This window comes from Lissotriton vulgaris, chromosome 12 (genome assembly GCF_964263255.1).
Source record: "Lissotriton vulgaris chromosome 12, aLisVul1.2, whole genome shotgun sequence".
Lineage (NCBI taxonomy): Eukaryota > Metazoa > Chordata > Amphibia > Caudata > Salamandridae > Lissotriton > Lissotriton vulgaris.
In genome coordinates, this window is record NC_141700.1 from 135,392,045 (window position 1) to 135,407,078 (window position 15,034).

General features: G+C 44.1%; 1 protein-coding gene across 1 annotated transcript in view; it reads left to right on the forward strand.

Moving 5' to 3' along the window:
• The window catches only part of LOC147673663 (cytochrome P450 2B4-like), a 102,518-nt gene that overhangs the window by 13,139 nt on the left and 74,345 nt on the right, over nt 1-15,034 (forward strand). The window contains exon 2 of the mRNA XM_086947589.1: nt 14,542-14,704. Coding sequence (XP_086803715.1) covers nt 14,542-14,704 — 163 coding nt within the window. The remainder of the gene's footprint in view (nt 1-14,541; nt 14,705-15,034) is intronic.

The window sequence follows — 15,034 nt, forward strand, 5'->3', positions numbered from 1 at the left end:
TGTTCTTTTAAAAAATTTTTTTTGTCCTCATATTGCGAAAATTCTATGTGTATGGAATTTCAGGTCTCTGCCTCTGAACTTTTGTACCGTCACTGCCCCTTGTTTATTTATTTATTTATTTATAATGTTTTATATAGCGCGGACAAGACCCGTGGGTATCAGAGCGCTTAACAAGGAAAGAATTACATATATAGATAATAAAAGCAGTACTAACAACAAGAGAATAGTGAGGTAGAAGGCAATATACTGTATGGTCAAGAATAAAAATATATATATTCATATTGACTGTGCAAATTAACATTATATGGCGGGCACGGATTGGTTTGTGTCATGGTAACTAACCATGCCCGTTGAGGTAGGGTTATAAGGCATTCCAGTGCATATCCATGATAATAAGTATAAATAAATCAAGTGTGGTAGAAGTTATATATAATAATTGTGATAGATAGTTAAGGTTCCACATATATGGATAAATAAATCAAGTGAGATAGACGTTATATAGTATGACTGTGAGATATAGTTAAAGTTCACACATATATGAGGTAGCAGTGATGTGTCAAGCCTCGGCTTGCGCACGGCAATAGTTCATTGTCCGATGAAGATCTTCCCATTTTCCATGAAGTGGGCGGCTCTCAGTTATCGTAGTTGATCCATTCCAGTGATCCTTAAGTTTCTCTAAGTAGGGTATTTACTCATCAAGTGGCTCTTCAGTTCTCGTTTGAATGTTACTGTATTTTGAATCTTCCTGATGTTAGGGGGGAGTGAGTTCCAGATTCTGGGGGCGGCTCCGGAGAATGCTCGGTTGTAAGTCTTTTTCTTGTGGAAAAAGGCTGGTCGTAATAGCAAATCTCCTGCGCTTCTAGTTGTTCTGTTACCTCCTGAGATCATAAGTTTCTTGGCTAGGTATCTGGGTGTGTTGTAGTGAACTGCTTTGTGTGTAATACAGGCCATCTTCATTTGAATTCTGGCCTCGTAAGGTAGCCAGTTTAGTGTTTTCAAGTGAGGCGATATGTGATCGAATTTCTTCGTTCCCGTAATGAGTCTCGCCGCTGCGTTGAGGCAGGCTTTTAGAGGTGCTGTTGATGTTTTTGGCAGGCCCGCTAATGTGGTGCAGCCGTATTCGATCCTCGAGATGACTAGTGATTGTATAGCCAGTTTTAGGTCTGTCTCGGTGATAAAGGGTTTCAGTTTTCTTAAGTAATTCAGGTGGAAGCGGGCGCTCTTGGCCATTGAGTTAATGTGGTTTTTCATGTCGAGGTTCTTATCTAGTGTAATTCCTAGTGATTTGGCAGAGTTAACTAGAGTCGGGGTGCAGTCAAGCGCTGTCACCAATTTAGTCCACTCTATGACTTCAGATTGGCTCCTTGTCGGTGAGATTAGCAGGAATTCAGTTTTCTGGGCATTTAGTTTCAGATGGTTCATTGTTAACCATCGCAAAGCACTCTTTAGTGTCTTGTTCATTAAGTCAATATCCTCAAGGGAGGCGATCTTTATGTATAATTGCGTGTCGTCCGCATACATATGATAGGATACCTGTGATTTTTGAAGGATCTCCGTGAGAGGTTCTACATATAAATTGAATAGATCTGGGGATAGCGTGGAGCCTTGTGGAACCCCTATTGCGTTGGGGCTCGGGGAAGAGATTGCTTGGTTGACTAGGAATCGCTGAGTCCTGTTCTGTAGGAAAGAATTGAACCATTTCAGCACGTTTCCAGACAAACCCATCCTGTCTTGTAGTCTAGTCATAAGCACTTCGTGCTTCACCGTATCAAATGCTGATGATGGGTCTAGGAGGATCAGTAGGCAAGATTGATTTCGGTCTAGGGCTTGTAGGGCGTCATCGACAATGTGCAGGATCGCAGTTTCGGTACTGTGCCCTGTCCTGAATCCTGATTGGCAATCATCCAGTAACGAAAATTTAGCGATGTGTTGACTTAGTTGGCCCTGCACGCATTTCTCAATGAGTTTAGCCAGTAGAGGGATGTTGGTCACTGGTCGATAGTTGTTCGGGTCTTTAGCATCAGCTGTCGGTTTTTTGAGGATGGGCATCACCTGCCCTGTTTTGAGACAGTCAGGGAGGGTTCCTTGTGTAAGTGAGGCGTTTATTATCTCGGTCCAGATCGGAACTAGAGTGTGGCTGATTTCTCTTACACACTTTCCTGGTAATGGGTCTTGAAAGTGGTTGTTCGGTCTAAGTTCCGCTAGCGTTCTGGCGATCTTTTCCTGGTCGTATAGTTCAAATGTGTCCCATTTTGCCTTATTTTTAGTTTGGAGGCTCTCTGGTGAGAAATTGGACTCGTTACTGGATGGAGGCAATGCCTTAAGGTTAGTTGCTGCAATTGTGAGGTCATCTTCAAGCAATTTAGATTTTTCCGTGAAAAATGAGGAGAATTCCTCGCAGCTTATGGGAGTTATTGTATTCTCTAAAACCGTTTTGGCTAGTTTATTAGACTGTTGTTTTAGAATCTCGAAGAGTTTTCGTGGTCTGTTTCTGGCACTGTCCAATTCATCCCTGATAAATTCTTTTTTGGAGTTGATTATTTTTTTGTTGTATTCTTTTCTTGTTTTTCTGAGTGCTTTCAGCTCAGGGGAGGAGGGATGTTGTCTCGACCTCCTTTCGGCCATTCTCAGGTTGCGCCGGTCCTCATTCAATGATTCATTAAACCAAGGATTTTTTGGTTTCTCTGATACCTTTTTCAGTTTTTGAGGCATGGTGTCGTTGACGATATTACCGATTGAGGTTATGTAGTGATCCGTCAACTCATTGACCTTTTGCTTATTGTTGGGTGGCTTCAGGTCTCTCTCACACCTTTTAACCAGTAGTTCAGTGTTAGCCTCCTTTGTGTCACGAATCAGCTTCTTGAGCTTGCGTGGTTGCACGGTCCTACCCTTTGTCATTGTGGGTATCGTGAATGTTGTGATGTGATGGTCAGACCAGTCGCACGGGTCTATAGCAAGGATAGATGTCTCATCCTTTCTTGAGATAATCCAGTCTAATGTCGCTCCTAGTGAATGAGTGGGTTGGTTGCAAGCTTGTACAAGCTTTAGCTCATTGAGGAAGTCTTTAAGTGAGTTGACCAGATTATCACCGCCATCATTCCAATGGAGGTTAAAGTCACCTAGGAATATGTTATTGGCGTCCGAGTTAGAATTGGTCGTTATGATCTCCATCAGTTGTTCTGTGAACTTAGCGTTCTCTCCTGGTGGATGGTAGAATGTATGCAGTTTGCAGCTTTGATTCTTAGGTGTTCTCACATTAAGACCAAGGTATTCACAGGATTCTAAGGGGTCAGATTGGAAATGGCAGACCTCGATCTCCGACCGGTGAATGCAAGCTATGCCTCCTCCCACATTCCTTGGTCTGTCTAGCCTGACGATGTTATATTGTGGTGGTACTAAGAGATCCATGGTAGGAGATGATGATTCATTGAGCCATGTTTCCGTGAGGATGGCCAGGTCAATTTCCTTATTGATGATGAGGGTGGCTATGTCTGCTGCATGTTTATTAGCCGAACGACAATTAAGTAGGAGGCAGTTCAGGGGTTTCTGTGCTTTAACGAGTTTTCCATTATCCGATTCGGATGCAATAAGTTGAATATGTTGTAGATTTTGGTGGATTGCTTTCCTATCATTCTTTCTGGCCGTTCTACTAGAGTCAATAGGTACAGTTTTGATATTTTCCTCCATACTACGTGCAGGTTGTTCGTAGGACCTGAGTAAGGCCCGAGTTTCTTCATTCGACAAGGGCTTTGTCCTGTTAGGTCTGTTGTGTCTAAATACCAGATTCTGAATGTGTGAAACCTTGGTGTGCGTGCTTATCGTCATCTCCCAAATTTTTCCAATTGTCTGTGAGACTTTCATCGAGTTATGCGCCAGGTTATCTACGAGTTTCTGTAACTCCTTGATTTCTTTCTGTGTTCGGGATGAGTTCTTGTGTGAGGTAAATCTGGCTGGATGAGTATTGTAGTTTGCTCTTCTCTGCAACTGATATGATCTCATTCCCACAAATCTTTCCTTGGTAAGGGGTGTTTTTGTGGATAGGGATCTGTAGGGTTCCGGTTTCGAATCCGAGGGAGGAACGGGAAGGTCGGTATCATCCACTTTGTTCATTTCCTTGGCTTCATAGAGGGATTCGCTTGGAGCTGGGGTATACCCTTCCAGCGCAGTGGTGTCATGCATTAGCGGCACCCGTTCTTTCCTTGGGACCGGATTCTTCACTTTGTTTCCAAGGTTGGTGGCCATCGTTATCCTTTCTCTCTCAGTCTCTGGTGTTATCATCGCATTTACGGTTAAATCTTCAGTGTTAGCGGTTTGGTTGTTCTGGCCATCTGATGGATTGGTGTCTCTAGTATTGGAGTCGATGTTTTCAAGTGTGATATCTGGTTGTGTCACGTATTGTTGAAAGTTTGGTCCTTCTGAGTAGTCCTTCAAGTTTTGGAAGGTTAGCTCAGAGTTCTCGAGTTCTCTGTTGGTTACTTGCATCATTTCATCCTTGTGGGTCAGGCTCTGCTCTTCATTAGCCGGATTGGAAGACCTCCCTGTTCTTTCAGTCCTATTCTCCAAGGTTACCTTCTCAATTTCCGCTATATCTCCAAGGTTGGGAGTTTGAGAGTTGTTGCCCCCTGGTTGGAAGGTGTCCCTAGTTGAATTGACACTGTTGTCCCGCGTGACTTCATGCTGGGTCATGGGTAGTTGGTATCTTGGTCTCTCCAGAGATTCTTTTATTATTAGGAAAGTCTTCTCAAATTCCTCAAGGTCCCTATTGGCTGCTTGTATCAACACTATTCCTGTTTTATATAACGTGATGCATAGTTCAGCATTGCAGCTTCTTGATGGGGAAGTCAAGATTTTTGTGCCATGAGGGATGTTTTTCATATCTATTATGACCAGCATTTCTGTGAGTGCATTGCGCCATTTCGCTGTTTTATTTGTGTGAAAAATCAAGTCATTCATTAAGGTGCCTTTAACCATATCAAAGTATGGGTCGGCGAACAATATGTCCGGGTTTTTTCTCAGTGTGTTATGTTTGAACTTTTTAGCAGCATTTTTGGATAGAGTCGGAGGATATTTTATACTCTGTGTTTTAGGGCCTATTGTCATTCGGCTTCTTACATCCATTACAATTGCTGTTGTCAGACTATGAAGACTTGATCTGAGTTGATCAGAGTTGATCCCTTGTCAGTGAACAATTGGTAATCCCAGTATTGGCAGATAGATCACGTACCAAATTTCAAAATTTCGTGGAGGGTGCAGATCCTCTGTTGAACTTCAATTATACCTTTCTAGTTCCGTTACCATGTCGAAGGAATTAGTTTCACTATCCCTTAAAGAGTTAAGAGCAGTCTTGTGTGGGACTAGCCCTTACAGGATGTCCGTCGTGTTAGTATCTATTGTTGTTCTGTGGGGGAGGGCAATATCTAAGTTTTCACTTCTGCAATAAGACCACTTTCATTTTGTAATATATCCAGCCCCCTTTCAGTGATGTATTGATCTATCCCGTGGTCTAATTATAAATAATCTATCTCAGGTAGCACATGTAGATGTTTTGCTGGCGATGGGTACACAGACCACTTTCAGTTTCAGTGCTCCTGTGTTGGGAGCGATGGGTACGTAGTCCCCTTTCAATGTCTATGCCCCTGTGTTGTTGTTCTTAGCTGGCTATGTATCAGTAAGTTGGATCATTTCTTTCTCCTAATTACGCGTGGTCAGTTTTTGCTCTACACATGTGCTTTAATGTCATGCCCCCTCCGCTGTTCTATCCAGGCTGTGTCTCTAGTCAGTGATACTAGGAAGTAGCGCGCGGATCGTGTGAGAAAATGACTTGTCTTAAGTGGCCGCCATTTTATAGTCAGGCGTTCCGCTTTCTCATTCTCCTCTTAGTTCCCCCGGGTTATTTCTATGATTGTATTGAAAAAGGGTGGGGGGCGCGCGATCGGGCGGTATCTTGCCTGTCGTTTTCTGAATGTTGCTCCGCTCCTTCTCGGTGCCGTGTTCCGCTCCCTCTCGGCGCCGTGGCCGGAATTGTGCCCGCAGTCCTCGAAGTGCCGTCTCATATCCGCCTGGTGTCCAGCGCTGGAGGCATGGTCGCGGAAGCCCCCTCTCCACCAGCGCCGAGTGGCTCGGACCGACGTCGGATGGCTTCCAATGTCCGCCGCTCCCCCTCCGAATGCCCAATCTGCAAGACTTGTCCTCCGAGGTCCGACGTCTGTGGCGTCCGGTAAGCAGGGTCAGCCTTGTTGTCTACTGGCCACGTATGTTGTCTTCTGTTATTTTACTTTCCGATCTTTCTGTTGAAACTCGCTGTCCACTGCTCTGTTCTTGCCATATAATCTTTGGAGTTTCTGGGTCGCATTCAGGGTTATTCAGGGATTTAATCCGTTTTTTGGAAATCCCTAACCCCAGAGCTCTTCCCTAGAGCTCTTGTCCGGCGGCCATCTTGCCTTTCACAGCCTTGGTCTCTCTTAGTTGGGGAGTTTCCCTTATTTCACTGTATCAGAGGAGTCCCTTTAAGCCATTTACATATTAACATTTCTGCTGTCGGGAGGAGGGGAGCTAGCCACCTTGGCTACTCTATGAGTATTGTACTCATCAGCCAGATGATGCTTTCGCATTAATCATGGGACCGTGTGTTCTGCCCTTACATTGGAGGTCAGGTGGTTTTCCATGATTTCCCAGTATTTATATCTCTTGCTAGCTTTCCCTCTTCTATCTAGTCTGTTTATCTTGAAGGCTGAATTCATCCACTCTCCATGTGTTGGAGGCGATGGCCCGATCCACTTAATACAAATCTCCCTCCTTGCTATCACCATTAATACGAAGGGTAGATTTGCCTCACTTACTGTTAATTTATGCCCTTCTGCTGTGTTAGCGATCCCAAAGATAATAAGACTTGTACTTACGTTTAGTTGTCTTTGGAAAATCGAGCTTAGAGTCTTATCAACTTCTTCCCAAAACTTTTCCAGGGATGGGCAATTCCAGAACATGTGGACATCGTCTGCCCTCTCTTCTCCACATTTAGGGCACTTTTTCACTCCTGCATTTTTAAATTCTGATAGTCTTTTCGGTGTCCAGTATGCCCTGTGTAGTGTGTAAAGATGATTTCTTTTCAAGGCTGCTGATTTTAATGTTGACCAACATTTCTTTAGAGACTCTTCCCATATTCTGCCTAGGTCTACCATAGGCAGGTCTCTCCCCCAGATTTGATCTTCAGTCTGAATACTTTCGTCTCCTGCCATTATAAAGGTCCAGTACCACTTTGCAATTTCCTTATTTATGGGTAAAATTTTTATCATTTCTTTTTCAAGATTTTTACTGTCTTTGTCATATGCCGGAATTGTTTTTGCCCAACTGTTTAGTTGATAGAACTCAAATTTGGAGACTGTCCCGTTGGAAATCGTGTACAGTTCTTCCCAGGAGATTAGTGTTGATCCGTTTAGAAGTTGGCCCCAGTGTTTAATGTAAGCTTGTTTCAGAGGGTTAGCCATAGCGTCTTTTAGGCAATCCGGGGTTCCTGGTGAGTCCCATACCGGTGCCATTGAACTGTAATAGGGAATATTTAGGATTGTTCTATTTTGGAGCCATCATTTGGCTGCCTCCTTTAGTATCTTTAGTTTGATTTTTTTGAAGTACTTTTGGTGTCCAAACTTGAAAAGAAAATTATCCTCAGCTTCTGTCATTGCCTGTAAGTGTTCCGGGTAATATTGATGAATTTTTAAAAGGGTTCGCATATTTTTAAAGTGAAATGCCCTGTGATATTCCGCCAGGTCTGGGCCTGCTATCCCTCCGTTCTCTTTTTTCCTCCTGAGTTTTTTCCATGATATTCTTGTTCCTTTAGAGGCCCATATGAAGCTAGTGATTTCCCCTGCAATTTTTTTAGTGTGGCTTTTTTAAATTCTAGCGGAATGGTGTTAAAGAGGTATGTATATTTAGGTAGCACAGTCATTTTTATGATGTTAGACCTCCCTAAAAAGCTTAAGGGTAGGCTGGACCACACTTTGAGTAGTTTCCTTACCTCGCGTGCCACTCTATTTAGATTATTCTGTGGAATTTTGTCTAGGTCCTGACTCACTAAAATACCCAGGTATTTTATCTCTTGCCTGAAGTTTGGGCTGTTGAAGTGTGTGTTCCATGTCATGATTTCCGTTTTGGTGTGGTTAACTAAATATCCTGAGACCTCTCCAAAGTTGCTTAAGATGTTTTCTATGGCTAGCTTAGAGCTGGCATAGTTATCTGTGAATAGCATCAGGTCATCTGCGTAAAGTGCAATCTTTTTTTCCCATCCCTGATGTTTAAAGGGGGTTATTTCCTTGCTGTTTCTAAGTTTGTTTGCTAATGGCTCGATGTATAGATTAAAAAGCAGGGGAGAAAGGGGGCATCCCTGTCTGGTGCCTCTTTCTATTCTGATGTCATTTGTAAGATTGCCATTAACCAGAATTTTGGATCTTGGAGTTTTATAAATTTCTCCTACGGCATGTAAAAAGGAGTTACCTAGATTATTTTTGGTCATAATTTTATTCAGAAATGCCCAGTTTACTCTGTCAAATGCCTTAGCGGCATCGACAGTCAGTATCGTAAGAGGGATCTTCTTTAGTATGGCAATATCTATGGCACTCAGAAGTTCGTGTGTAAGTTCATGTAGTTGTCTTCCTTTTGTAAAGCCTTTCTGGTCTGGGTGTATAAGCTGGGGCATGAGTCTTCCCAGTCTAGCTGCCATTATCTTTGTAAATATTTTATAGTCTGCGTTGAGCAGAGATATCTGGCGGTAGGATTCGCATTTTGAAGGGTCTTTCCCTGGTTTTAAAATGATAGGTATTACCGCGTCGTTCCAAGAATCAGGCAGCTTGTCATGTTGTTTGAAAGACAGATTTACCAGCTCCGTTATATATGGGGATAGAGTTTCCATTAAAGTCATGTAAAGCTCATTTGGCAAAGCACCTGGACCTGCGGCTTTACCTTTCTTCAGGGTTCTTATTACGTCCTTTACCTCGGTGATTGTGTTTTCTTTATTTAACTCACCTTTCTCATCTTCAGATAAGGCTAAAAACGACATGTCTCCTAAGTAATCCTCTATCTGTTCCTCAGATGGGCTGATGTCCTCGGTGTATAGTTCAGAGAAAAAAGTCGCAAATTCTCTTCTGATTGCCTCTTCCTCTGTGGTCAAACTTGGTTGATTATGTTGCTTTAGGCCCCTTACTTTATTTCTTGCCATGTCGGTCTTTAATTTCCATGCAAGCCATTTTCCGCAGCCTTCTCCATACTCGTGATTTGCCATCTTGCTTGCTTCCCATTTTATTCGTACTCTATCCTCAAGAATATTGCTTAGGGAGTCTTTCTGTTTTTGTCTGTCCTTTTGTAGGTTTTCTTTCTTATCTAGTTCTCTTTCGCTAATATTTGGGTGTCTAGGGTGTTTATACTTTTTTCCAGATCTGTTATCTCTTGCCTCATCTTAGATTTATATGTTCCTAGGCTAAGTAACTTGCCCCTTATCACGGCCTTGTATGTATCCCAGGTAACCTGTTTTGTTGTACCTATTTTATTGTTTTCAAAAAAGTTTTCTGTTTCTGCTCTAAGTTCCTGTATGATTTGCTGGTCTAATAACATAGCCCTTTCTACTGTAAATCTCTTTTGCGTTTGGACTGCATTTATTTGAACAGTTAGCTGTACAGCGGAATGGTCTGATAGGTGGGCTGGTATGTGGATTAAATTTGTTACGCTTTCCAGTAGGCTTCTATCTATCAAGAAGTAGTCTATTCTTGACCTGTGTCCTAGCTTTTTGTTATGTAGTGTGTAAGGCTGACTCTTGTCTCCTTTTTCCCTCCACACATCTATCAGATCTAAGTCCCTTCTATATATTCCAATCCACTCCCTCATTTTCGGTAAATTTGGTTGCCTTCCTGGGGGGGACCTGTCTATTCTAGGATCTAATATGAGGTTGAAGTCTCCTCCCAGGATTACCGGGGTAGTGGCTAATAACAGGTGTGTGTATAGATTTTGAAGGGGCTCGGGGTCATCAAGATTGGGGCCGTAGTAGCCTGTTATTGTGTATGAGGTGTTTCCCATTTTTATTCTAGCTAGTGCCCACCTACCCTTACTATCGACTTCCGAGGATTCCATAGTTGCTTTTAGTGATTTTTTAATGATAATGGCTACTCCTTTGATATTGCACCCTTGGTTTGTACAGACGTACGTATCGACCCATCTTAGGGTTTTCACTGCCTGATCCCATTCCTCCTTTAGGAGATGCGTCTCTTGTAAAATAATGATCTCGCTTTCAGCTGTCTTGAGGTATTCTAGGATTTTATTCCTCCTGTTTTTTGTCCTCATGCCATTTACGTTCCAGCAGAGTATTTTAATTCTTTTACTAATTTCTCCCAACTGTCATGTTTGTTGTTAGTGCATTTTATTGCAGATTCCAGATATTTTGGCAGGGGCTTCGACTTTCCGTTCCTTCAATTTTTTCCAATATTTGAGGATTATTTTTTTAGTTTTTCCCCCATTTTGCTCCCCACCCATTTTTTTGTTTTCTGAGTTTTTTTTTGTTTTTTCGTTCTTGTACTTTGTCCTTACCCTCCCTGGGGAAGCCTCTTCTTCTTTTCTTGGGGTTTTCATCTTAACCCCTTTGTAGCTTCTTGACTCTTGACTTGACTTGTGTGTGGTGTTTTTGCTTATCGCGCCCCACACCGACTTATTCTATGTATTCTTGTATGCGTTTTTTTTTTTTTTTAGTTTTTAGTTCCATCTTGAAATCATTTTTAGCTTGTGGGATCTTCCATCCGAATATTATCTCGCATTAGCCCAAGAAGACTTTTCACCTCTTCAGGATCTCTAATGTTCCTCATTTTATTGCGCCACATGATTCTTAACGAGGGTGGAAACTTCATTTGTACTGTGGCACCCAATGATTGTAGTTCTGGCATGAGTTTCCCCAACTCCCATTGCCTATCTTGTGATGCTTTGGACATATCGGACCTGATCCTGAAGGACCATGAACCTTTACTGAAGTTACCTTTTTTCACGGCCTCACAGAGAATCTTCTCTTTTAATGTGTAAGTTTTAAAGTTAATGAGTATTTTCCTAGGTGTTTTCCTTTCTTTATTTTTTCCGAATGGGTCTCTGTGAACTCTTTGCATATCTTCCTCTAACTGCTCTGCATCAATCCAGGGAAAATGTTCCACCAGGAGTTCTACGATAAATTTCTTGATGTCGGTCCCTTCTTCATTCTCTGGCACATTTAGGATTCGTATGTTGTTTTTCCTGGCTTGATTTTCAAGCGATTCCAGCTTCTCACTCATATATTTCCCCTCCTGTTTTAATGTGCTTAACTCTTTCCGGTTGCTTTCCACCCTTTTGTTCAAGACGCTTACTTCTCCTTCCACAGCTGTCACTCTCACTCCTAGTGCATTTAGTTTACAGTCCAACTTCTCACATACTTCTTGAATTTTGTCTTGTTTGGCCTCTGATATGGTAAACTTGTCCCTCATCTCAGTCCATATTCTCTCCAGAAACTCATCTGTTTGATTTTTAGAACTTGCTTTTTCAGCCTCTCGTGTCTTCTGCACGACCACAGTCCCGATTTCCTCGTTCATCTCCATTTCTTCGTTATTTTTGTCCCGAGTACTTTTTGCTGTGGCTGCCTCCGCCATGTCTTGAGGTACAGGGATAGTTACTGATTTCTCTATGAGCTGCGTATGAGTATGACTTTTATCCTCCGTCTTCTTAGGCTCTGCTCTGTTGGTGTTTGGCGCCTTCTGAAGTATTTTAGGGCTCTCGTTTTGAAATGTAAGAACAGTTGCTATTGTGGGGAATTGGTTATTTTGTAACTGTGTTAGTACAAGCTCAGGGCTTTCTGATAATGGTTCAAGCTGATTCGCCTTGTCCCTCACCGTGTGTAACTGCTGTTCTTTTTTAACTTTAAAAAAAGTTCTCAGAGAGGGGGTAATCTTGAGCTTACTTTTCAAGGCTGAGTCAATTTTATCTCCAGCAATTTGTTTCCCACTGTCAATGTTATTTTTGGTGGTTTCTTGGGGCGTCTTTTTAGTTTTTCTTTTATCAACTTCCCTTGGAGTAATGTTCTTTGGATACTGCTCCTGTTTGAGAAAGCTTCTGTTTCTGAGGGTATAGCTGGATACTACGTTCAGCGGTCTCCTTTTTCCTTCTGCGCCTCTTTGATTTCCTGTTATTGGAACCCCCAAGCTCTTGTGCCCAGTAGTTGTATCCTTATCCTGCACTGCTTCTCTGCTTTCTCTGGCCCCCCCTTCTTCACCCCCCTCCTCTCTCACTCCCAGTACCTCGCTCATGTGTTGTGACAAAATGTAATCTTCCTCGTTGTTTTGGTCTTTTGTCAGCGCTGCACCTAGTTTTGCAAAGTAGGTGACAAGGGGGTCAGCAATACGCTTACTTGTGCTAGTTGCGCTGTTTGAATTCGAAGCTGGAGCCTCCCAGCTTGCACTCCCTTTCTTGTGCTCCTCGCGCGAAAGCGAAACCAACTCCGGCTTGTCTCTGCCGCTTATGCCCCGGAACTGAAAGCCGAGCCTCCCGGAAGCTTTCCTGCAGCTCGCTCTAGCTCTACCTGCTGCTGCCCAGACTCCCGTGTAATCAGCCGTGCCGCTCTTCACACTCCGCGTATAGGGGATATCAAACTCCCTCAGTGGCGGGAGTCTGTCGGGGACCAGGTAAACAACCATCTTCTTTTATATCGTTGTACCGTACTCCTCGGAAAATATGTCGGAAAATATGCCGATATACATGTTTCTTATTCGGCCTGGACCTCTGATAGGTTTACATTCCTACAGTCTACTGTACTCATTTTCTTGATGGTGGCGGTGTAGTCTAGCGCAGTTTTCTCGTGGTCCTCAAGCTGGAGTCGCGGAGCTCTCCGACCGGGCGTCCTACCCGGCCGCCATCTTCCCCCTGAATGAATGATTCAGGCTATGTAGCTTGCATGCATCAAATTGTTCTTTTTACATTTATCACCCTGAGTGGGACGGGTATGCCCAGACGTGGATCCTGTGCTGTCCATGCCACTGGAGTCAAGCTATCCTGGCTGATGAGGGCTGAAATGCCCGAAACCAGTCCTAGGATGCTTGCTTCCAGTCCAGGGAGGACCTGGCCTGGCAGTTCAGGCTGGACTATTCCCATTGGGCGCATAGTCAAGACCGATTTGCATATGGCTGGGTCCAAACTGGAATGGCATGGTGAGCAAAAAAAACGATGGATTTAGGCCCAGATCTCTGTACTGCGGTGAATGTATGACATTGTTCTGCATTCTGTCCATCAATTGTTCTTTTTGCTTTTGCTATCTGCAAGATGGTGGACACTGGAGAGTAAGTGGGCTTCACCTTGCCTCCCCCACTTGAGGGATGGGGTTGGCAGAGTTGGGCACATCTTCTGGGCTGTGCTAATTTTTCCCATTGAAAAGGAGGGGAGACATGAAGTGGGCCTGCTCCTGATAGTGGGAGAGGCTGGGGGTTGCATTACAAAGGTGGCAATGCCTTTGAAGCTCCCCTGGGGGATGTGTGACCACCTTTGCTCAGGAAAAGCTTTGTTTCTGGGCTCAGGGAGTGAAGGCTCCCACCCCAGGGGTCGAGAAACATGTTTCTCAGTTGCAGGCTGGTGTGTACCAGTCAGGGAACCCACCAGAGGCTGGTCGTTTTTCAGGTGGCATCTCTAAGATTCCCTCTGAGTGCATTTTTCATTAAACCCACACTGGCATCAGTGTGGGGTTATTGTGCTGAGAAGTTTGATACCGAGCTTCCCAGTTTTCAGTAAAGCAATTATGGTGTTGGGAGTTCGTAATGACAAACTCCCAGCACCATATATTCTTAATGGCACTGCTGTACTTTACAATGTCTAAGAATTGGTCTAGACATTGTAGGGGTACTGGGCTCATGCACCTGTACCCTCACCACTGGTATAGGGCACCTAGCTAGAGGGGTGGCTGACCTATGCCAGGGCAGTGGGTTGTAGGCATGTTGGCTCTTCACTTTGTTCTGCACCAAAACACGCAGCCTGAAATGGGTGTGTGTGTAAAGGTACAGGGCCTCTAAGGGTGGCACAAGAAGTGCTGCAGCTCTTAGAGGCCTTCCCTAGCCACAGTGCCCATGGTACCTTTTTACAAGGGACAGACATGGCCAGACAGGTGTCTATATGGGGTACAAGGTACAGTTTTAGGAAAGAACACAGGCCCTGGGAACCTGATTGGCAGGGACCCAGGGCACATCAAGTCAAAGTGCATCAGTAGTCTGGCAAAAGTGTTTGGGGGGGGGGGTTACTGCAACAGAAACCCAGCTTCCTACACCGTGCACTTTGGAAGAAATAAATAAACAGAAACAACTTGACAGCCATTATAAACACACAGGTTCATACTGATATAGCAGCACATAGAACTATGACACTTCTGGAGTTCTGGGAGAGGAAGTTTACTTAGAAAATAGATCTTATGATGTGTAGAAAATCTTTCTGTGGAAATGGTGAATATTGATGGTAATATTACAGATGCTTTTGACTAAACTTGGATTGTTGTTGGTTATGTGTGTTTTTCAGATTCATCGAAAATATGGTGACATGTGCACCATCTTTTTGGGTCGCACCCCAGTTGTGGTACTCAGCGGTTACCAGGTGGTCAAGGAGGCGTTGGTGCAATCTTCTGTGGAGTTCGCAGGCCGACCAGTTATGCCCATTCTGGACTGGATTCTTCATGGTCGAGGTGCGTTCTAAACCTCTATTAGCTCTTATATTAACCCCTCCCATGCTCGTGACGGAACCGTTCCGTCACGAGCCTCGGGTGGGCTGTGCTGGTGACGGAACGGTTCCGTCACAGCCCGCTCGCCGTGCCTGCGCGGCGCAAATTCCGTGCCTGCGCTGACGTTCTAAAGAGCGGGCGGGGCCGTGACGGAAGCGTTCCGTCACAAGCACAGCTCACCTGCGGGCGTGAGGGAGCGGTTCCATCACGAGTACAGGAGCGCCGCGCCGCGCGGCCCCGCCTCCCCCTTAGCGCTGCGGCGGAATAGCCGCCGCAGCAAAGGGGTTAAAGAGG